The sequence below is a fragment of the Eulemur rufifrons genome, chromosome 30, assembly GCF_041146395.1.
Source record: "Eulemur rufifrons isolate Redbay chromosome 30, OSU_ERuf_1, whole genome shotgun sequence".
NCBI lineage: Eukaryota > Metazoa > Chordata > Mammalia > Primates > Lemuridae > Eulemur > Eulemur rufifrons.
The window spans coordinates 79547717-79573411 of NC_091012.1; the positions used below are offsets into that span (position 1 = coordinate 79547717).

General features: G+C 34.5%; 1 protein-coding gene across 2 annotated transcripts in view; it reads right to left on the minus strand.

The window, feature by feature from the left end:
• Positions 1-25695, minus strand: part of DACH2 (dachshund family transcription factor 2) — a 638422-nt gene that overhangs the window by 321063 nt on the left and 291664 nt on the right. For both annotated transcript variants that reach the window (XM_069463458.1, XM_069463457.1), the window contains one exon: positions 25528-25640. In XM_069463458.1, the coding sequence (XP_069319559.1) occupies positions 25528-25640 (113 nt within the window). The remainder of the gene's footprint in view (positions 1-25527; positions 25641-25695) is intronic.

Consider the following 25695-nt stretch of genomic DNA (forward strand, 5'->3'; position numbering starts at 1 on the left):
TTATAAGATATTGCAAAATTCTAAAACTTTAAAAACAAATGATTCAAAATTAACCAGTCTGTAATTCCTTGAATACTTTTCAGTAGTCTTCATATGCTTCACTGATCATAAAGATCAAAATTAGGTTCCGTGCAGTGGCTCCCACCTATAATCCTAGCACTTGGCGAGGCCAAGGTGGGAGCATTGCTTGAGCTCAGGAGTTCAAGACCAGCCTGAGCAAGAGCTAGACCTTGTCTCTACAAAAAATTAGAAAAATTATACAGGCATGGTGTTGTATGCCTGTAGTCCCAGCTACTTGGAAGGCTGAGGCAGGAGAATCACTTGAGCCCAGGAGCCTGAGGTTGCAATGAGTTATGATGCCGCCACTGTACTCTAGCCTAGGCAACAGGCTTTTTTTTTTTGTCTCAAAAAAAAGATAAAAATAAAAATAAAAAAGATCAAAATAAATATTTCAAAATGATTTTCTTAGAATCATCATGAAATTTGTAACGCTCAAGTTCTATCTCACTAGTGCATAAAATTTTGCAGTCAGAGGTGACATCCATTAGACTCCAAAGATTCAATTATCAATACAAAGATTATGCAATTATCTTTATAGATATATACATTTATGATCCAGGAAAATAAGCCTTATCTTTTCTTGATAAATAAGAATTTTGAAAGAAACAGGTGATTTTATGACTATTTACATTATCAGTAGAAATTTGGTCATTTATTAAAGGTAAGTATGGTTGATTAATAATAGAAAACTCCAAAGATTCTGCACGAGACTACTGGAATTGATAAATAAATTCAGCAAAGTCTCAGGTTACAGAACCAACGTACAGAAATCAGTAGCATTCCTGTATGCCAACAACAGTCAAACTGAGAATCAAATCAAAGCCTCAATACCCTTCATGATAGCAACAAAGAAAATAAAATACCTGGGAATATATTTAACTAGGGAGGTAAAAGACTTCTACAGGGAGAACTATTTCTGATTAAGATATTCCTTGACTCCAAACATTATTCATGAAGTTGGAAAGTGAAAACTGAAATCAATTAAAAATTTTTAATGCAAATATAATACACTTTACTCTAAATAACTCTTCTTAAAAATATACCAGTAATGTCAGATGAAGATTTAATAAAATATAAGTGGTATTTTTACAACACTTTTAGTGATTTTCTAGGATGAAAAGGCCTTTATAACCCCAAAATTATTAGAAAAAAATCAGCATTCTTAACTTATACCTGAAAGATTATAAAGGAGAAAAAAAGCTTTTGTTCTTGATTCCTGATCTTTTTTTACATGTAATTTTTAAAAATTCATTCACTATATACCTAACAGAAACAATGGCAGTTTTAATTGATTGCTAAATCAGAGTATAAAATCAGAAGTAATCACACATTTTCAATATTATGTGTTACTCTTACATGTTACTAGAATTCCATGAAACTATACTTTGAAATTGTGGAAAATTCTATTAAATATGTCAAAACTATTTCCTTTTATTTGTTAATGTGACCTTATTTGGAGATATAAAGAGTATTTCTTAATAACTGCCTTATAGAAATTAAAAATATTTACACCAGAAACAAAACATACAGCATTAACCTAAACTGTGCTAACTCAAGGAAAAAAAATAACATCATCATTATAAAAAATCATGTATTATTTGAATACATTGTTCCAAGAGAAAAGGATTCACAATTTCAAAATACATGAATGCGTCTTGAGATGTCAAACAAAATATGCAGAACATGGGATGTTGGTTCCCAGCTGTCAACCTAAGGAAATGAGTGTGTATGACATCTGACAGGTGACATATAACATCCTACATTATAGCTCATCCACTTCTGGAAGTACATTCTAATTTCACTAAATGAATATATGTAGGCAGAAAATCCTCAAAAATTCAACTGCTGTTTCCGCCCCCCCACCCCCCAAAAATGAAAGACATTCTATAATAGAACAAATCTTCACATAATCTACCAAGTCAGCAAAAAAATGCTCCCTATCACAGAAATATATGCAAATATTGGCTATTCTTTAAAACATTGTTCTCAAGTTCAAGTTTTTGATTGCTACAAAAAAGTATATTTTCCTATTATGTATAAGTAATAAGCAGAAGTGGACAGAAGACTACATGTTACACATATTCTTTGTTAAATAGTTTAATACATTAGTGTAAATACTTTGCCCCATTAAAATGACAAATGAAAGATTTTGACATGCATATAAATATTCTAATATGCACCTTAAATTTCCACACACATGTACTGCACAAAAAATGCTGTTCCTTGGTATTCTCTAAGTTAGAGAAAGATGGGTTTAATGTTTCAGTAGTATTCATGAATAAAGACTCCCCAGCTTATTAATTACAATGATAACAATGACTCTGTTAATTAGCATTAAATCTGGTCCAGAAATTCAAAAGTTTGTAAGGAATCACATGGAGATTTGCTTCACTGATGGACAAGAGGGACTATTTGACTAACCAATGGTAAATTATTTCTCACTTAAGAATCTGCATTTAATCAATGTCCCATTTTCTAAAGCTTAAATGTCTGTACTTATATTAAGAAAAATTTAGAAGTAAAATTTCATTAAAGCTCACCTTATTTAATCTTTCTTCCCTATTGTGCCTCATTTTTAAATCACAAGCATTGCTTTGTACTTGCTAGCAATATGGATCATAATAAATTTCGGATGTTTCCTAAATGGATTTTAAATCTAAAATATTTCAGCACTACTAGATCAGAAGGTTGTGTATCTAAATCTGCCCAAGCACACTGGCTGATTCACATTCACTAAGTGGATTAGCTGAAATAAGCATAATAAATGAAAGAAAATAAAATAAAAAACAATTTCACACTAAGTGAAAGCTTGACTTATAAGAAGTGGCAGTTCTGATGGCTCAAGGCATAGAATTAGTTTTGCCACTCTATAATTTGACTGATTCACTCGAGTGGCCAGAAGAGGACATTTTCTGCCTAATTTCAGTGTAATCAAGTCACCTGCTCAGCGATTGCTGGGGCCAAGTCAATTGCACTCCACTGAGCACTTAGTGTGCGCAGAGAGTAACAAGAAGAGCAGCTTTCTGCATATATGTGCAGAACTACAGAGCGTTAATGGTAGTGGGAATTAACCCTTCCTAATGCACTATTACGTTTTCTTTTCCATGTAAAATGTAATGTGAAATAGGGTTGGCTATCCTACTTCCTCAAGTAACCATGCAGCCCAGTCAGGGCTAATGGTATGTTTTCTTCCTATACTAATAGATTTTTAAAATACATAATTATAATCAACCAAAAATGTACAAAGGAAAATATTTTAAGTGACACTATGTATCAATCGATTTGAATTATTTCAATAATGTGCTTCACTGCAGGCAGCTTTGGCATATATGTGTGTTGCAGCACTTTAGGATTCATTTCTTCTAAAAGGTGATTGAAATGGCACCATCACAACATAAAGTAAAACAATACATCAAATGATAAGGTTGAAATGGTCTTGAGTAAGAAAAACAGCAATGACTTATACATCCAAACTGACTCATAAAAAGTGACCTTTGTAAAATTTATTTCTATTTATTAGCAATATATAATAGTCCCACCGATGAATGAAATTAAAAAATTCCATCTAAGGAAACTCCCATGGCTTCATTTAATTCCCATGCACATTGGCATAGATACATATATTGTGTTTCCACAAGTTGACCTCTTTCTTTATGTAATGTCTATTCTCTCTGACATGTCAAAAGAGCATCACTCGAAACAACTGAATTGGGACATTGGAGAATTTCACATTGTTCTCACTCCAACACTAAAAACAGGTGCATCTAATTCTCAGGCTCATGGCCTGAATTTGTCTACATTCTAAAGATCCAGTGGGTACAGTTAAAAAGGAGATTAGAAGGTGAGGATGGACACAATCAGGGCATGGGAGGACAGGGTCAAGCCTGCAGCCATAGTAATTAAAGAAAGTGAAAATGGGCACAGTTAAATTGGTTTATGACCTGCAAAACAAAGTAGATAAGTAGATATTTGCAAACAGTAGACCAGAAGCATCTGCCCCATGATCCAGTTTGAAAGGGAGGTGTAGGGTGGTCTCAAATGAGAAGGGATCAGCTCACAAAGCCAAACATTGAACATTGACTGCCTTAAGTCAAATCTACCTGCTGGTGGAATTTTGAAAATAGCTTATTTGAAAGGCATAGCCAATCAATCTGCACATGAATTATTCCCACATTAATTGAGCCATTCAAGGAAAAATACCTGCTACACAATAATTAAAAAATAAATATTATTAAATATTCAATTCCATCTAAATTACCATTATTTCAGCCTGTGTTTTAGTTCATATTCTGTGATACAATTCACCTATTTTTTTCCTTAAGAATAACTAGGTACACAACCTTGCAAACCATCTATATTAGCAAAATGAAAAGGTGCCTAATTTAATAAGACAGTGTAGAAATGCTCTTTTAATATGCCAAGATTATAATATCTTTCATTTCTTGAGGTTATGATTTTCCTTTCAAGGTTTGCTTTTTAATCTGATCATATTTTTCAAAATATTAAAAATATTATGTAATATGATCTGCTTTTAATAAAGTTTATTTTGCCTAACAAATGTCTCATTTCTAATTTAAGTTATCAGTATGCAAATAACAATAGCATTATGTATCTAACTTTCCAGGATAGACTGAGAAGGGGAAGAAAATTTTGATATTTACAAAAACTACTGTGGACTCTAAATCACTATTGAATCCTTGCCCTTAGTTATGTTTTTAAGACTGAAAATATTATATTAAATTCTATATTATCTATGTGAATGAAAAGGTGATTGAAATGTCAAGATAAATCTGTACTATATGTCTTAGTCTGGTTAGCGTTGCTTTAACAGAATACCCTAGTCTGGGTAATTTATAAAGAAAAGAAGTTTATTTAGCTCACAGTTCTGCAAGCATAGAAGTTCAAGGGGAATGGTGCCTGCATTTGCTCAGCTTCTGGTAAGGGCTTTCATGCTGTGTCACACAACATAGCAGAAGGTCAAAAATGAAACAGACTTCTGGAAGAGGGCAAAACCCGAAGGGCATCCTGGCTTTATAACAACCCCACTCTAGTGGGAATTAATCCATTCGCGCAAGAACTAACCCAGTCTCACAAGAGCAAGAACTTACTAGCAAGAGAAGGGTACCAAGCCATTCATGAGGGATAGCTCCCATGACCCAAACACCTCCCACTAGACCACACCTCCCAAAACTGCCACATTGGGGATCAAATTTCAATATGAGTTTTGATGGGGACAAACCATATATATCCCCACCATAGCACCTTATTTTTGCTCTGGGAAATTTTTGTTTTGTTTTCTATCCTTACCTGTCTGGTGAAGAAGCATACAAGAAGACAAATGGACAAAGGTCAGACAATAAGAGGGAAGAGAGAGTGACAGAATGTCCTACATCTTTACATCACTGTCTCTGCAAACAAATTGTTTAAAGTGAAGTAATAGGGCAAGTATTGGCTGGAGATGGAGATTTTATTCAAAAGTATAAATACTTCCAAATTCTTCAAATATTGATTATCTCCTAACCCGCAAAAAAAAAAAAAAATCTTTTTTTTTTAAGCATTCAGGGGTTAAGACCTGGAGTTAGACCTCCTTGGCTGAAATCTCATGAGCATCATTTATGATAGATAGATTCATGGAAAAGTCACATCATCCCCTCCCTACTCCTGTGACATAATTTCTTCATCTATAAAACCGGAATAATAACAATGCCTATCTCATATGGTGGTTGTGAAGATTAGATGAGATAATGCACAGTATTGGGCATATAGAATGTTTAGTGAATGTTATATTTTTCTCCTAAATATAATCTCCAATGAATTTAGTATTATTGATCTCTTTGCCCTACTTTCTTAAAATAACTCTTAGACTAAAATCAGACATTTCTTTCTTCCATTTATCAAAGGTATATACATGTTAACCCAAGGAAGCCTGGGTACTCTTTTTATCAAGGAAAAAGAGTTAATAGATGACCAAGTTTTACCTTTTTTTTTGAGTCTGCCCAATTTAATCCCATATCTTCATATACATATTTCAGTTTAACAAAAACATATTCAGCACCTATTAATGGCTACTGTGCTAGACATGAGGAGAAATTATTATTCAGTATAGATGTAAAGAAGCACTTACCACAAAAGCCAAAACTGTGTGGTATGTTGCATATATTCTAAAACCATTGAGTAACAGTTATATATTCTATTGGATCTTACAAAGTCAATACAATAGGAATGAGAACCTGACATGTTTTCAGTGTAACGATGATTTTAAAGCCAGAAAGGAAATCTGCCTTGCACACCAATGTGTTTCTGATTTATAGGTTTAACCAAACACTGTAATCATTATATTAGCACCTACCTTTTTGCAGCACATGGCTTTTTCACAGGTAAGCATTTGGTCATGAATATTTCAGTCCCTAGGCTCATAAGAACTAAAAAGTGAGAGATGATATTCATTATTGGATGGAAACTTTGTTTAGTCCTAACATTCCTGGATGCCAACCAAGCATCCTATCAGCATTCATAAACATATGGACTATTACTTCTCTAGCACAGTAGTTTCTGTTAATTTATTGTGTTTTTATGCAGTGAAGACCCACGTCTTTTTCACAGCCTGTCAGACTAGCAACAAATTATAGCAATCATAACATTAAAATTACAACATAAAGCAAATATTTATCTAATTTGGAGTTGGTAATTTTGAGACTAAGTGAATCAGCTCTACTCTACTAAAATAAATAAATAAATAAATAAACAACTCATGCTGTGTTCCAACTGAAGAACAGCTATCAGTCCAGCAATTTAATTTCCAGATCCCCAGCCACAATTTGGATATTCACCAGAAGATATGACTACTGAATTTGCCAGCAGATCAAGACACATGTTGTCATTCTTCATATTTGACAATGACTCTGCTGATTGGGCTACTTCCTACACATACAAATGTAGTAAAAAAAAAAAAAAGATGAATCTGAAACTGGTAATGCCTCTCATACTGGTTATGTCATGCATATTTTCTTAGCATGATAGTTGTAGCCTCTGTCTGCAGGTTCTTTCACATTTAACATCTTGTTTCTGTTTGTGATCTTCCTGACATTTTATTTCAAATAATAGGCGCATTGTAGGTTGCTGAATATTCACATGTGCTGAATGTTCCTGATTTCCCTCAAATATAGAAAGAGGTCAAATGGAAGGTATTTAGGACTATTTGAAAATCAGCAGGTAGCAACTACACAATAGCAGAAAAATGATGAATCTCTGTAATGCCTAGACAAAAATTAAATAGTATTATGTTCAAACATATATGTTTAAAGATGTACTGAATTTATTATAGCTAAACATATTCTTTTGAAACTCTTTTTAGGTTGAGAAAATTGGACTGTTCTATAATCATAATTTTGCAATCATTCAACCTTTTAATAAATTAGTCACACTGATTTATTTTATTTTATTTTATTGCAGCATATCACAGTTGTACAAATGTTTAGGTTACGTAGATTGCCCTTGCCCCACCCGAGTCAGAGCTTCAAGTGGGTCACACTGATTTTTAAACTTCCCAAATCAAGTTGAATATGAAGAGACTCCCTTTCAAATGGTTCAGCTATAATATAGCATATTCATGCCATAATTACATGATTTTAAGTAAGATTTCTCAAATAATGATAGTAATAGCTGACCATTATTGAATACTTGCTATGTCAAACACCATGCTATATTATTTATACGCATAATCTCATTTAACTCTTACAACAAATTTATGAGGCTGACACTTAAAATCTTCATTTACAGATGAGGAAAGTCAGGCACAGAAAGAAGAAAGTAATGTTCTCAGTGTCACATAGTTAGTTGCATAGCATCCTTTTGTGTCTCACATTTAAATGCATTCACTCAATCCTCAATAGAACAATGTATGGTCTTTTTGTCATTGTAAGAGCATTAAACATGCGGTCAGAAAAGTTACATTCTATTTTTATTCTACTGCTATTTCACTGTGTCCTCCTGAGAAAATCATTTAACATCTTTAGGTCTCAGTTTCCTCATCAGCAAAAAAATACTAAGATAAATACTCCATTCAGTTTACCCTGAAGGATTTAATGTGGTAATATTCACCAAAGTTCTATAAAGTTGTAAAGTTGCTAAAGTGTTGTGTACATTTAAGAGAGTAATTATCATTAATGACAGCAAAATAAACAGTTTTAAGTTATTATAGAATGAAAATGGGAAGGTGATACTCTCAAGATGTTCTTTCTAGAGCTATCCTCAAAATGAAACACATCTGTAATTAAGAGTTACATCTTTCTTCTGGAGAGTATCTCATCAACCTCTCCATTTTGTACTCATACTTATACTCTCAGAGATGTGCCCCTCCTCTTGCTGTGGTAAACTCCTTTAGCTCCTTACACCTTCAAAAATTTCCACATCACGATTATTTCTTTGGTCTGAAGAATTTAAAGTCTCTCATGGGGTCCTCTCTTTCACATGCAGAGACTTAAAATTATCTCATAACTCTTTACTTATTGGGACACACTCTGCTGTGCTATGAATGTGTTCCCCAAAAAGCATATGATGAAAACTTAATTTCCAATGCAACAGTGTTCAAAGGTAGGGCCTAAAGGGAGGTGTTTAGGTCATGAGGGTTCCCTCCTCATGAATGGATTAATGTTGATTATAAAAAAGGGCTTGAGGCTGCAAGTTCACTCTCTTGCCCTCTCTTCCCCTCTAGACTCTGCCACCTGGTGATGCAGCAAGAAGGCCCTCACAGATGCCAGCCCTTAATCTTGTTCTTCTCAGCCTCAAAAGCTGTCATCCAAAATATTTCCATTTTATATAAATTAATCAGTCTGTAGTATTCTGATAAAGCATCAAAAACTGACTAAACTAGAAAATAAGTACCAAGAAGTGGGGCTGTTGTTGTAACAAATACCTGAAAATGTTGGAGCAACTTTGGAACTGGGTAACAGGTGGAGGCTGGAAGAATTTCGAGGAGCAGGTTAGAAAAAGCTTAGATTGCCATAAACAGAGTGTTAAAGAAAATTCTGGTGATGGCTCAGAGGAACAGAAGAACTTTAGAGAAAGTCTGAAACTTATTAGAAATCACTTAAGTGGTCATGATCACGATGTTGATATAAATATGGACAGTAAAGGCCATTCTGATAAGGTCTCAGATGGAAATAGAGAACAGATTTTGGAAACTGGAATAAAGGCCACTCTTTGTTATAAAGTGGCAAAAACTTGGCTGAACTGTGTCCATGCCAAAGGACTTTGTGGAAGGCAGAATTTAAGATCAATGAATTAGAATATCTGGCAGAAGAAATCTCTAAGCAGCAAAACATTCAGGGTGAAGCATGGATTCTTTTAACTGATCATAGTAAAATTGGAGAAGAAAGAAATGATTTAAAGATGGAATTTATAATTAAAAGGAAACAGAATTTAATTATTTGAAAGATTCTCAGTTTAGCCCTGTAGTACAGAATGAAAGAGCATTTTCAGGGAAGAAAAGCAATAGTGTGGCCCAGCAACCATTTGATAAGGATATTAGTACAAATACAACAAAACCAGGGGCTATTCATCAGAACAATGAGAGAATGACCCCAAAGGCACTTTAGAGATTACTAGTGCTATCCCTCCAATCACAGGCCCAGAGTGCCATGGCATGGAGGAAGGAACTATATCAAAAAAGAGGCCTAGGGCACCCTCAAGACCTTGGTGCTCCCTGCTTAGGGCTGCCTCAAGTCTCCTCTACAAATTAAAACACAAAGTTCCTCTGCTGCCCCAGTTGTAGCTCAAGCAGGCTTAGGTGTAGCTTGACCCATCACTCTGAAAGGTACAAGCTGTAAACCTTGGCAGCATCCACATGGTGTTAATTCTACAGGTGTACAGAATTCAAGAGCTGTGGGAGCATGGCTTCCCCTACCTAGATTTCAAAGGATGTCCTGAACAGCCCAGGGGCCCAGGCAAAGACATCACAGGGGTGGAGGCACTGCAGAGCCTCCAATAGGGCAATGCCCAGTGGAACTGTGGGAACGAGACCACCACAGAGAGTCCCCACTAGGGCAATGCCTAGTGAAGCCATGTGGGCAAGGCCATCCATGAAACCCTAGAATTGGGAACCAATAAATTTCTATTCATTATAAATTACCCACCGGGCACAGTGACTCACTCCTGTAATCCTAGCACTCTGGGAGGCCAAGGCAGGAGGATCACTCGAGGTCAGGAGTTTGAGACCAGCCTGAGCAAGAGCGAGACCCCGTCTCTACTAAAAATAGAAAGAAATTATCTGGACAACTAAAAATATATAGAAAAAATTAGCCGGGCATGGTGGCACATGCCTGTAGTCCCAGCTACTCAGGAGGCTGAGGCAGAAGGATTGCTTAAGCCCAGGAGTTTGAAGTTGCTGTGAGCTAGGTTGATGCCACGGCACTCTAGCCCAGGGAACAGAGCAAGACTCTGTCTCAAAAAATACATAAATAAAATAAATAAATAAATAACCCAGTCTCAGGTATTCATTCTGTTATAGCAGCACAAAAAAGACTAATACACTCTCCTAATCTGGAGGATGAGTTCTTTGAAGGCAAGGGTCATGTTATATTAAATTTTGAATCCTCATTTCCGAGCATATAACAGATGCTGACTAAATGCTAAATGAATGAGTTGAATGAACAAGATATTACACAATGAATTTACTACTTCTACTTTCACTCCTATCTACCTAAAAAAACATAAAATTAAACAATGCTTTTCAAACAGAGTTATATATAACTTTTAATTAAGAAATGTCTATATATTGGCTATCGCTTCTCTTTGCTTATTCTAAGGAATTCTGTGTGATAGAAAAATTATAAACATGTTCAATATGGGCAGGTAACAAGATTGCTTTGTTTTAAATTTAGTTGAGGATCAATGAAAATTTGATAAGATAAATTGAAAGTTTAAGATTAATTATTTTTAAAAAAGATAAATTCAATTTAAACTCGCATATGATTATTAAAATTTTTGAAAGTCCATTTAAATGCTAAAAACTGAAGTAGACTGCAAATGGGACACATTAGAAGAAAACCTATCAGGACAGTGTAGAATCATAAAGATAAAAGACATATAATCATAAAACCAAAAGCATACAAGTATTCAAAAAGAAAAGCACAAATACTGAAGATCCATAAAGGAAAATGAACAATTAAAAATAGAAATCATTAAGTAAAATTATGGGACTACTTGCAGTAGAATTTTAGGTCATTCTTGGAAGATTCAGCCATACAAAGGAAGAGGGGTACTTCTGAGTCTGGAAAGAAGGACAAGTGTAGTCTACTGCATGATTTACCTCAAGTCAAATACAGTTTGATCAGTAGGGCTTTATTTCAAACTGTTGGGTCTTCATTGCATATAGGTTTTTTTTTTATTTTTGTCTGATTGATATGGCAGATGTTAATAAAACAAAAGACACAATGTCCCTTTCAGATAATTTGTCAATTCCTTATCTATTTGTGTGTCATCTTAGTATCTTCAACCCAAGTGATAAAATTCAGAAATAATTTTTCAGCTTTCTATCTTGCAAACAAAAACAATTCACACAACCAACCTTTTATCCTAACTAGACAAATACAAATGGAAAATTAACTTCTTTCTTCCTTTTCTATAACTCCATACAACTGTACCCATACTACAGTGAAACTTCAACTTGAGGCACTCTCCCTCCTACAATCTTTGCTTTCTACTAGTCGTACAGCTGCTCTCCCCAACTTCATTATAAGATACTGCAAAGATATATGACTGAGATTTCAAATTCATAAATTATATATAGAAATAAACTAATCAGGCTGTAGGGAATTTTCTAGCAGATGAATCAATGTTCCAGAGAACTTTAAGCAGTATCAAGTTATCAGGACATTTTTCTGGGTAGCAGAGCATTTGTAGTAATGCCTAGGAGTCTAAAAAGGTCGGCAGTGGCTTTTTTTCAAGCAATCAAATCAATGGAGATGTCATCATAGTTCTTGCTTTTGCATACATTTGACAAAGCACAGATATCATATGAGATATCATTGGCTTTAACTGGCTTCTTTGATCCTGCCATTGTGGAATCAAAACGTTGAAATGGCATAAAATTAGTGACACTAAAGAACTTATATGAGTAGAAAATGTAATTGGTGCTCATAATGATTGGTTATGTAGTTTGTAAAAATTACTTGATATTCTTAGTAAGTTAACAAAAATGGTCCCACTTTTCAAGTATTTTATTTTTAAATAGAATAAAAATGATTACTCATAATTAATACTATGCTATACTAATTCAGAAGTTCTCATGCCAAAATAGATTACGATTTAATAATGAGCTTTGGCTCGCCTTCATAAATAGTGCAGACCAGAGGGAAGACCGTGCACAAAGTCATGAAAGTGGGAAAGAGCATGAGGTATCTGAAGAGCAGAGAGAAGTTTAATGATGTTATACAGTACATGGTATTTGAGGAAGAAGTTGTGGGAAATGATGACAGAAAGTTATGATGAGGAAGATCAGAAAAACTCCTTTTCCACATTAGGAGTTTGAACTTTATTTTGCTGCCAACTAAAAGGCACAGACAAGTTTTAGGTAAGGGACTGATAATAAGAGATCTATATTTCCGGAAAATCAGAATAGTGTTAGAGGAGATCTGATCTGTTGATCACATGCAGGATTAATGTTAATGCAATGTCCCTTTTAGATTTTAACAAGAACACTATGAAAGCTATATGTTTCATCTTCACCTAATTTTTGTTTATTTTTTTGGAAATTCTTATATGTCAGGAGAAGCTATCTGAAAATTTTAGTTAACATGTTTTTTTAAATTACAAACATAAAATTAAATATAGAATAAATTTAAACAGTATGAGTTATTAAAGGATTGTCCATTGCTAGTCAAATGAACAAAACTAAAAAGTAAACAAATGTATGGTTTTAGTTAGAATTTCTCAAGAAACACACAAAAGGAAAAAGAGAACATTATTTTACATACTTCTTTTAAACAATGCTATTCTTTTAGAAATGAACAATGTAAGCAATTTCATGCAAAAATAGACCTTTCATATTGTTCTGTCTCTAACAGGACACCTAAGAATGATATGTGGGATACTGGGATTATTAACTTCAACAGAAGTCACCTTCAGCAAGAAACGGGCTTATCATGAATATCCCTAAGGTTATTTAAATCACTCTCTATGACTTTGTTATCTCAATAAGTACCTCTTACACAACTTGAACTGGACTATGATTGGAATAAATAAACTTTTAGATCAGAAAATTAGTACTTCCCTCTTCCTTTCAGCCTATAAAGTTTTCAAGTATTACTCCTATTTCCTCCTCCAATCTTTGAGATATTTACTTCATATTCTGTAAACTATAATAGTAAGTCTTCAATAATTCAATACGTGTCTTTAATGGGCTAATATACTTAGAAATTATTCCCTTTTAAATTTTACCAATATTTTCTGAAAGGTGCTATTCATTTTTAGCTTGCTTCATATGCAAGCTTTTCCATGCCCTTAGTCACTTTAGTTATCTTTCACAAAACAGTCAATAGATATTCTGGTCCTGAAAAAAAATCAGGTCTACAGATACTGAACATCAGCCTGGGCCCTAATTTTTCAAAAAATACTAGGTACAGAAGTTATGCTCTGAAAATGAAAAGGTTGACTTCCATAAATCACCTATTCCTCATTAAAATACACACTAGAAAATGTTACTTCAATTTTACTTTTGTAGTGTGATGAAATACCACATACTTCTAACAGTTTAGGGACAATGTTCTTTCCCATTTATTTATTCATTTATCTAATTACTTTAATTAAGCTTTGAATCAAACTCAAACTTTTACAATTAGGTGAAATATATTGAGAGTTTTTCCTCTGAAACTAGACATGGGTCTTTTATTCTTGTAGCTAAAGAAACCTAAGCCCAAAAGGCATGCTCTTTTCATAAGGCCCTTCCAATGAGTGAACACAAGGAAAGTTTTTTTTTTCTCCTTTAACCTTGTAGGAAGTTGCTTTATTCCACCTCAAAACAAAAAAAAATCTTTTTCGGCTTTCAAATGTGATCCTAATCAAAAAGCCAATTGTGTGAAAATAATAAAGTCATAAATAGTATGATTCCAACTTTCAGCTTGCAAATATTTGTTTCTATACTAGGCTGACCATAGGTAAAACTGTGAAGTAGGAAGAGTTTGCTCAGGTCACTTCTTCTCCTTTTGTTCCTCTTCACAATGTCAAGGTCCATGATGCTGCACAGAGCCAAACTTCTGATCACCCCTAAATGATATGCCCTTCACCCTGGTTCTCAGTCTCCATTCTTCATTGACTATAAGCCTGCATTTAAGCAGAAATAGATACCCATTTGTACTAAGGTCACATGATTAAACAAATTATGACTTACTTTAATTCAATGATTAACCTTTAAGCATGAGACAGTATTTTGGTACAAAGATTTGAATTCAAGTAGGATAGGTTGTTAAAAATGTATTTCTAAGACTGACTACGTCAAGTATCATCAATTATTTGGAACAACTGGACCTCTAATACACAGCTGAAGGTAATGTAAAATGATATGACAACTTTGGAAAACGGTTTTAAAGTTTTCTATAAACTTAAACATACACTTACCATACAACCCAGCAATTCATATTCTTATTCAAGAGAAATGAAAACATATATCCACAAAAAATGTGTACATGAAGGCTTAAAGTAGGGTCATTCATAATAGCCAAAAACTGGGAAACAACCCAAATGTCTGCAAGAGGGAAATACATAAACAAATTGTGGTATATTCATACAATGGAATACTTACTACTCAGCAATAAAAATGTATGAAGTCTTGATACACACGATAAGTTAGAATCTCAATATAATCATGCTAAGTGAAAGAAGTCAGACAAAAAATAAGGTATTCTCTATACACACTCTTTATATAAAATTTTAGAAAATACAATCTATAGTGACAGAATGCAGATCAGTAGTTGCCTGGGTCAGGGGGTTTGGGGGAGTAAGTGCAGACACGGAAGGGGGATGGGTCACACAGAAAGTTAGGGAAATGGATATGCTCATTATCTTGATTGTGGTGATGGTTTCATGGGTGTGCATATATCTCAAAATTTATCAAATCGTACATTCAATGTACAGTTTATTCCATGCCAATTATACCTCAACAAAGCTTTTTAAAGAGAATGTATTTTTTAACAAGGGCCTTCCTTAGTCTTTCCAAAATAAATACAGATAGGCAGACATCTATCAACTGATTATTACTAATTGCCCCTTTTCACCTAATGTTGGTGCTGTATGAGAAACGCTCCCTCCTTTCTTACCCTGACTTCGATTTAATATTCATTGCTATCCAGTTACGACCCACTTGAGTTACTCTTATTATAGTTGTTTAAGTAACTTTATGTACCTTCACATAGGGTGCAAAGGAGATAGGTCATTTTATATGATTAAAAAGAAAGATCTGTTCCACTGGTCTGTGTCCCTGCACTTGTGCCAGTACCAGGCTGTTTTAAGAACCACGGCCTTGTAGTAAAGTTTGAAGTCTGGCAAATTAATACCTCCCATTTTGTTTTTGTTGTTTAAGATTGCTTTTGCTAAACGGGGTCTTCTCTGGTTCCATACAAAACGTAAAATTATTTTTCTATGTCTTTGAAAACAGATGTTGGTAATTTAATAGGGATTGCATTGAATCTGTAGATAACTTTGGGCAGTATAGACATTTTAACAATGTTGATTCTACCGATCCATGAGCATGGTATGGTTTTCCACCTATTTACATGTTCTGTGATTTCCTTCCTCAGAGTTTCATAGTTCTCCCTATAGAGGTCCTTTACTTCCTTAGTTAAATATATTCCTAGGTATTTTATTTTCTTTGTTGCTATTTTGAAGGGTATTGAGTCCTTAATTTAGTTCTCCGTTTGACTGTTATTGGAGTATATGAATGCCTCTGATTTGTGTGTATTGATTAAAACCATCCTCATATAGCCATCTAATCTTTGACAAAGCAGACAAAAACATACTCTGGGGAAAAGATTCCTTATTTAATAAATGGTGCTGGGAAAACTGGATATCCACATGTAGAAGACAAAAACAGGATACACAGCACTCACCCCTCACAAAAATCAAATCATGGTGGATAACAGACTTAAACCTTAGGTCAGAAACTATTAGAGTTCTAGAAGAAAACGTAGGAAAGACTCTTACAGACATTGGCCTAGGCAAAGAATTTATGAAGAAGACCCCTAAGGCAATCACAGCAGCAACAAAAATAAATAAATGGGACCTGATCAAATTAAAAAGCTTCTGCACAGCCAAAGAAACAGTCACGAGAGTAAACAGACAACCTACAGAATGGGAAAAAATTTTCGCATACTACACATCACATAAAGGACTGATAACAAGAATCTATTTAGAACTCAGGAAAATCAGCAAGAAAAAATCAAACAACCCTATCAAAAAGTGGGCAAAGGACATGAATAGAAATTTTTCAAAAGAAGATATAAAAATGGCTAACAAACATATGAAAAAGTGTTCAACATCTCTAATCATCAGGGAAATGCAAATCAAAACCACAATGAAATATCACTTAACTCCAGTGAGAATGGCCTTTATCAAAAAGTCCCAAAAGAACAAATGCTGGCGTGGGTGTGGAGAGATAGGTACACTCATACACTGCTGGTGGGACTGCAAACTAGTGCAACCCCTGTGGAAAGCAGTGTGGAGATACCTTAAACAGATTCAAGTAGACCTACCATTCGATCCAGCAATCTCATTACTGGGCATCTACCCAGAAGAACAAAAGTCATTCTATAAAAAAGACACCTGCACCCGAATGTTTATAGCAGCACAATTCACAATTGCAAAGATGTGGAAACAACCCAAATGCCCATCGATTCATGAATGGATTAGCAAAATGTGGTATATGTATACCATGGAATATTACTCAGCTATTAGAAATGATGGCGATATCGCATCTCTTTGGTTCTCCTGGAGTGAGCTGGAACCCATTCTATTAAGTGAAGTATCCCAAGAATGGAAAAACAAGCACCACATGTACTCACCAGCAAACTGGTTTCCCTGAGTGCACATTTGGGATCAACATCAATTGGGTATTGGACAGAGGTCGGGGCTGGGTGGAAGGGATGGGTGTATACCTACTTGATGAGTGCGATGCGCACTGCCTGGGGAATGGACACGCTTGAAGTTCTGACTGGGGGGCATGGGGTGGGGGGGAGGGGAGGGGTGCACACCTACATGATGAGTGTGATGTGCACTGTCTAGGGAATGGACACAACTAAAGCTCAGACTTGGGGGGATAGGGAGGCATGGGCAATGTATATAGCCTGATCTTTTGTACTCCCTTAATGAGCTGAAAAACAAACAAAAAATAAATAAATAAAAATAAAAAAATAAAAAAAAAGAAAGATCTTCTTTATTGGTCCTCGGATTACACAAATAACAGTATTGAAAAAGAAGGCATCATTACTGTTGAGGATTCAGAGAAAAGGGAAAACTAAGTCAGAGTTTAATTGCCCCTTTTTGTGGCGTCATTTAAAGTCTGGGAATTCTAATTTTTATTTCTAGTCATCATGTAAGAAATATGATGTTAACCCAGACTGATCTTACAGAATGACTTAAAAAGCACTCTCCCCTAGCACTTTCATTAAAAGGGTTAAAGAAGAGCACTCTGGGAGAAAAAATATGTATTAATAACATTTTTAATTTCTATGGGAATTGTCTACATTGACTCAGTTATGTGTACAAATGTGTAATACAAATGAGCCATTTTGAGAATTCTTAGGATTTTGGCTACATTGAATGTAAACTGAAATGAGCTCAAAACATGATCCAGAGTTTATAGATTGCAAGTAAAGGAGCAAAGAAATCACACAAAACATTTTCACCACTACCACTACAGTAAACAATCCCTATTCCCCAACCATTGATTAATGATAAAGGCAAGATACTTTACAGATTGTTAATTTTTTAAAGGTGGGTTCTAAGTATCAGGACTACTTTTTTGTTACCTATTTTTAGTCACAATATGTAGATGATGCCTGTAGATGCTAAATCTTACTACCTTTTGCCCCTTTAATAGAAAATGATAGGAAATGTATTTTGCTCTGCAGGATTACTTGGATAACTGATACTTAGTGTATTTTGTTTAATAAGTACACAGAATATCTTTTGGTAAACTGCATGCTTTAGTATAATGGGATAATTCAGCATAGCCATCTACTGTATACAATACAATAGAGTAGTGACAAGGCAGCTTATCATGTCAGACTTATTATATAATGGAAAGCTTTATTGAGGTATTTAAATTTTCTTTCTCCCAAGGAACAAAGAAAACCAGCATAAAGAGCAGACACTGAAGGAGTAACACAAGTAGTAGGTGAAGAGTTGGGTATTTGTGTATTTCATTTCATGTAATTCGTGTATGATGGGGGAAATGGGGTTAGAGAATGGGCCTTGGAGATGGAATGTCTTTCTATAATACAGTAGACTTGGCTTGTGATTATATGACTTTTACAAGAGATCTTTCATTTGGGGATGATTTGAGGATGGACCAGATGGAAAGCAGGGCACTGTGGGCTATATCATTTATCACAATGACAGTGTGTAGGCATCAGTGATCCTCTCAACACAGAGGGAAGCTAGAACTGCAAATGTGGAGCAACATTACAACGGGACAAGTGGAGTTTGGCAACACTTGTATTTCTCATTAACTTAATCATATTAATTCATTAGCCATATGCATCAAAGTAATTCACTCAAGAATTGTCACAAGGAATAATTTATAACTGTTACCTTTCTCTACTCAAAAAGTAGGTTGCAGTCATTCAGAAGATCATTTTTTACTTCTTGGAAGGAAGAACTATATAGTCACACCTAATGATACCAATTATCTCCAAATCATTTTTATATTAGCTGTCCCACACTGTAAACTACTATAAGAGTCATCAAAAAAGAAAATTAAAGTTTTATTTTATTGAAATTACATGATCACAGTTAGTAAGATGGATTATGTCAAAGATTTCCTACTTCTGAAACACCAAACATCTGATCTCTTATATTTTACTTAAGCAGTTCTGATGTGACCCTGAAGATTGATAGTCTCAATTTTTAATACCTAGTTTTTGTGTGAAAGATAGTTCAGTATATTTGAGAATAAATGGTATTTATGATCAAAAGACCTGGGCTTTGAAATTCTGGCTACACTTTTTACTGTCTCTGAGATTTCTGGTAAGTTACTGAACTTCCTGAAAACTCATTTTCCTCTTCTGTTAATCAAAAATATTAATAATTTTAACCTCACAAGACTGCTGAAAGGATCAAATGATAAAACAATTGAAAACAATTCTTTTTACACTTAAAGTTGAGCTACATGAATATACATATACACACATTAAAGACGTAGGAGTGTTTTGTAAAACATTACATAGATTATAATCACTGTGTTATCATCATCATCACTATCACCATCATCCTGTAAGGTTTGCTTAAATTTCTCCCCCCCCCCCGCCACCTATCGGAAATAAGCAATGGCTATTGCTCTATGAGCAAGCCAAGCAAGACAACGATCATTGGCAAAAGCTTAAAAAATCAGGTGGAAATGTTTTTAAGGTAAAATAACTATATTACAAATCAGATAAAGAGCATTGACAGACATTAACACAGAAAACGGAGTTTGAGAAACCTAGATTCAGCTAATATAATGAATGAAGTTCTAATTATTAAAGTGACATATTTCAGCTTTTTATTTAGTAAAGAAACTGCAAAGGCACATTAGTCTAAACTCCATTCTATGTTAGAAATATTAGTAATTCAACTTCTGGCTCCTATTAGGCCAACGATTCTTCCTGACCATACAAGAAATAAAGAAAATGCAATGACATAAAAAAGCAACACTTACTATTTATGTGATATGATGTGTGCTTTACAATATTGCTCATTGAAAAGCCCACAGAGAGTCATAGAATCATACATGTTTTAAGTCAGCCAGCAACAAGGTTGGTTTGTTTTTCCTGACTGAGGGCTTGATCTCTCCTTTTTACACTCAGAATGGCCTAGGGCCTCTCTTTAGGACCACTTCTTATCATCCAAACTAAATAACTGAGCATATGAAAATCATCATGAAAACAGAAATACTGATTCCAATGATGCTATCAGGCTAATTTTGCATTATATTAATATTATACCATGAAGTTGATATCACATTGCTAAGACTAGGCATAATTCTACTTCTGGCACTACTAATCCTGTTGTTGTAGGTACCGTTACTGTATTGGATCTTCACAGGCTTAGTTACCCAGGGAGCTGAGTGATAGCTGACATTCTTAAAAAATTTTTGCCATCATACATATAGAATAAAAAACCAACTGGAGAATCTGCTACCTTTTAAGGAATGAATGCCACAGGAATTTCATCTGAAGCACTGTATTATTTCCTTGTAAGGTGTCAGTTTAAATCTCTCTCTGGCAAAATTCCACATCTGTCTATTTGAAAGGCTTCATAAGCTGAGGAAAGGGAAGCAGTCATCTTCTGGGAAATTCAAAGACACATATGATTAATTCAGCAGTCCTCAACCTTTTTGGCATTAGGGACTGGTTTCATGGAAGACAATTTTTCCATGGATGGGGGCAGGGGGGTTTGAGAATGATTCAAGCACATTACATTTATTGTGTACTTTATTTCTATTGTTACATTGTCACTTGCCACTGACTTGTAGAGTTTTGATATGAGTCTACAAGCAATTGATTTATTATGGTCTCTGTGCAGTCAAATCTCTCTGCTCATGATAATCTGTATTGGCAGCCACTCCCCAGTGCCAGCATCACCGCCTCAGCTCCACCAGGTATTAGATTCTCATAAGGACAGTGCAACCTAGATCCCTCACATGTTGCAGTTTACAGTACAGTACAGTTCATGCTCCTATGAGAATCTAATGCCACCACTGATCCGACAGGAGGTGGAGTGATGGGGAGTGGCTGTAAATACAGATGAAGTTTTGTTCACTCACCCACAGCTCACCTTCTGTTGTGCAGCCCAGTTCCTAACAGGCCACGGACCAGTAATAGTCCTCGGCCTGAGGGTTGGGGACTGTAGGATTAATCCATCTCTTCAGTGTGATCCAGGGATATTTTCACTTCTGCAGAGATTCAGCAAAAGATGGGAATAATATTCCCTCTTCTTTTTTTACCCTATAGCCCAAAATATTTTACATAAAATACTAGAAAATAGGATATTTATGTATTAATGTGCTATCAGGGAATTCAGATATTGATTATACAATAGAAACAGAGACAGAAACAAATGAAATGAGAATATCAGTAGTTTAAATATATGGATGCAAAATGCAGTCAAACTTCCTCACTTGGGGATAGCTAAGGAAAAGGCTGAGTAGAATTTGGGAAACCTCTAAATCACAAATGAATTTTATTGCAGTGTTAAAATGTCTCCTTATATTGTATGGTGCAGAGTATATGTTCAATAAATATATGTTAAGTAAAATAATGGATGTGTATCTATCTCTATTTAATTCTATATCTGTCTATAGTTACATAAATCTAATATCTAAATGAATATATGACAATATTGTTAAGATTAGATCCTAAGGGACCTATCTTAGTGAATAAAGACCAATCATCAGTAATTAATATGTTGATTATGTCTATAACAGATCTTGCTAAAGTGATTTTAAGCACCTAAATAACCCCCCAAAAATATTAATTACCCTATATCCATGCACCCATTCACACACACACACACACACACACACAAATACACACATTTCTTGTTTATACATTATATTTACTAAATAAGATATTCTTAGTAATACCAGAGACTTTAGCATAACCACTGTCTGAATTACCAGAATTTCTGAACTAGTGGAGTTTGAATAAATCAGGTTTCATTATGTAGGGAAAATATAACCAAGAGGAAAATAAATGTCTTTAAAATTAAAACAAAAAAAATTACAAAAAATAAAATCAGATAAAAATAGAAAATATTTTACCTTTATATTATGCAAATAAAATATGGCATAATATTATACTGCATCTTTAACAATTTACATGACAAGCTATATAAATTGAAGGGCTATTGTTAAATAAATTTAAGAAAGATGTCTTAATCCTTTCTAACCCTTTTCACTAGCATTTTTTGCTTGCAACTTCTGAGGGGAAAAAACCCCACAATTTAATGGAAAAAATAATATACAAAAATACCACAATATGTGAAAATAGATACCATGATCATTCTGTTACCTTTAGACCCAATTTTTAAGTTGTAAATGAAAAGAAATAATTCTAATAAATGTAGAACAAATTCCATTGCTTAGGCAAACCTAGCAGGGTTCAAATGTGCTTTGCCACACATATAACACTGAAATAGTAGGTAGCAGCAGAGTCTTTTCAATAATGTGTCAGTTGTTTATAAAATTATATACGATATATAAGGTCATCTCTTTACAAAAAATATTTTGAGACAGAAGAACCTGAAACCAGAAAGTTTGATAAAACATTTCAATAATCATCGAGGGGAAAAAAGATAATTCTAGGCTCTTAACAGACCACATTAAAAATATCAACTGAATTCTTCAAAAGTATTTTTAAATAAAATTAATGACATTTAAGTTTGCAATGCATGCTACATAGTACGAAATATGAAATTCACTGATATCTAAATTGAGAACTGATCCTATCTCAATTATCTTTACTAATGGAGGAATGAAGTAGTGTGTCTAATCCAAAATAGCACATAATCCCAGAATTATTTCTACATGCTTTACAGAGCATTTTTTCTAACATTTGACTATAGGTGAGTAAAATATTCTTGGGCATATGAAATGAATTCATGTAAACTAAGAAAGGGACTTACTTTACTGTAGAGGGGCACAAATTCCTCCACTTTCCCCCGATTACTTTTTTTTTCCTACTGCCTCTATCTTCAACAGATGTGCTCATGGCTTTCCTCAGTAACCTTCTAGCTCTATCATTACATTCTAGGCACAAGCAAAGGGTTAAAAATTGAGCAGTTTTGTTTCATTGATTCACTTGGTGACAAAGCCAAATTGCAGGAGGTAAGACCAGGACTTCAATTCAGAAAGGAGGCTCCATTATCTTGCAGGAAGTGAAGCATATATGCCAAGTAAATTAGGAGAAGATGAAAGCCTCAAACTGTCTTTTCGTAGGTACTACAGACATCATGATGAGGAAGAAAGAATAAGGGCTTTGGAGTTAAAAGAATCTCAGTTTAAAACTCTGCTCTGCCACTCACTTGCTTTGTGACCTTAAGCAATTAATTTAAACTCACTGAGCCATAGATTGTTTACTTAAAAATGAAGACAATATCCATAAGGCTACTGTGAAGATTAAATGAAGTGTATATAAAACACTTATCACCCATGCCTAGTACATAATAGGAACTTAATATATATTAGAGTTTTTCCTTGACAGATAAGCTACTAATGTTTACTCAAGAGTGGATTAGCTTCAAGGCAATTTTAAATTTCTTTCTTTCTTTCTTTCATCTACACACTCCCTCAAAACCAGGACACAGATTTGATTATTTACATGGTGCTATTTCTAGGCTCTGGCAATGTATTTTAAAGCCAAGAAATAGATTATCATTTATTGAGCAGCATGATATATTTCAGACATTATTATCCCTTCTGTATTCATTTATATGCAAAGGGCTATTTTCTTATCATATCAGAATTTGTTTATAAATACTTAAAGTCACAAATTCATTTTCTTCCCCTCAAAATCTGAGTCTCTTCCTAAATTATCTTAGCTAATGATACCATCATCCAGCCTGTCAACCCAGCTATACATGACTCATATTAGACTCCATCCTCTCACTATGATAATCAATTATCATATGATTAATTCTAATTACTGAAGCACTCTGAACCTCTTTTCCATTCTATTGAATTTGACTTAATTCAGGCTCTCAGTATTTCTCCTTGAACTTTAGCAACCGACCTTTCTTTCACCACCTTCATTGCTCCCTAGCCTCCACAGCAATTGATTTTAGAACATTTACTCAGTTCCTTAGCAATGGTTCCTCTTACCTATAATTTTTTTAACAAAACAGAACAAAATCCTATGTGAACTAGAATATATAAAATTCTTACTGAGGCAGAAGTGTGGAGCCTGGAAGTACTTCCCCAATTACATGCCAGCCTGTAAGGAAAGTCCTGAAAGACACTTTGTAAACCACTGGTCTATATGGAAAAATGTAAACTGTTTAACATAGTAAACCAAAAGCTGGTTTCAGGAGCTGGCTTTTCCCTCCTCTTTCTATTCTAACCACATCACCTATAAGTCTCTCACCTCAAATCTCTGCTCCAATCTCTTCAACTTAATTGCTACTCCCCCTACTATACTGGGCTCATTCTCATCACTGTATATCTGTCTGTACTCTTCTATCTGCCCAGAATGCTCCTCTCCTGATTCTCCATCTGTCCAAGGCCCAGCCAACAAGACACAGCTTCAAAGTTTCCACCTTTTTCAGCACTTCCCAGCTTACCAAATTGATGTCGTTGCTTCCATTTCTTTGATCTCACAGCATCTTTTATGTACTTGTATTATAGCCACTATCACATTTTAATACAATTATTAGTTTATATTCCTTTCTCCCTAATTCCACCGTGACAAGGTCTACAACTCAGTATATTTTTGCATTATTTAAGAATTAATACTCAAAACACAGTGGGTGTTTTATAAATGTTTGTATCATGGAAGGTATATATAAAAATTTCATTGTCATTAAATTCATTTTCTACCATACAATAGCTTTAATGATTTTAAAGTTTTGATTAGAGAAATATTAAGTGTATTTTTAAGTGTTTTTGTCTACTTTTTGGGTACGTTTTTAGGGAATCAAAAAAGTTCATTGCTAATTTATGAGACTTGTATTTTTACCAGTTTTCACAGTGTTCAATGAAAAACACTAAAACGTCATTCAGGGCAATGATCACCTGCACCTTTTTCTTTTCTAATCATAAGGCTCCTCTACCATGGATACATTTTCTTTCTACCTTTTAAACTAGAATAGTAACTTGGAAAACATACATGGATGCCCAGAACCCCAGAAAACAAAAAGAATATTATTGAGACACATAAGTAAGCAGATGTGCTGCATCCTAAAGGAGATTTTGAGAGGATGCCATTTTAGCAAGTGCCGTCTCCCAATCCCCAACACACAAACATATACATACATACATACAATAAGGCCTTGAAAGGCATTTTCTGCAAGGATATGACAATTATTTTTTTTAATCACGTCCATTAGATTTGAGTAACTGGAGTAACAAAAGTTGTTTTCATGAATACTCAAAAAATTCAATAATGTAACCTCTAGTAGAGCTTGAAAAGCTCTGAAGGACAAGGCAGTTAGATCAATATTAGTTTATTTCAAATGCTGGGCAGTATGCAGAGACAAGGCTGATCATTGGATGGATTTTATTACCTGTTGGAGTGATAAGTCCTGGCGATAAGAGGCCTGGAACTGCATGGGGCAGAAGGCGGGCATTGTCCTGCAACACTCCCAAAGAACGCTTAGGGGGCCTGCCAGGCCTTGAACTGTTGAAAAACAGACAAACATAGATCAGGTTAACAATGTACTCTTTGGGGGAAT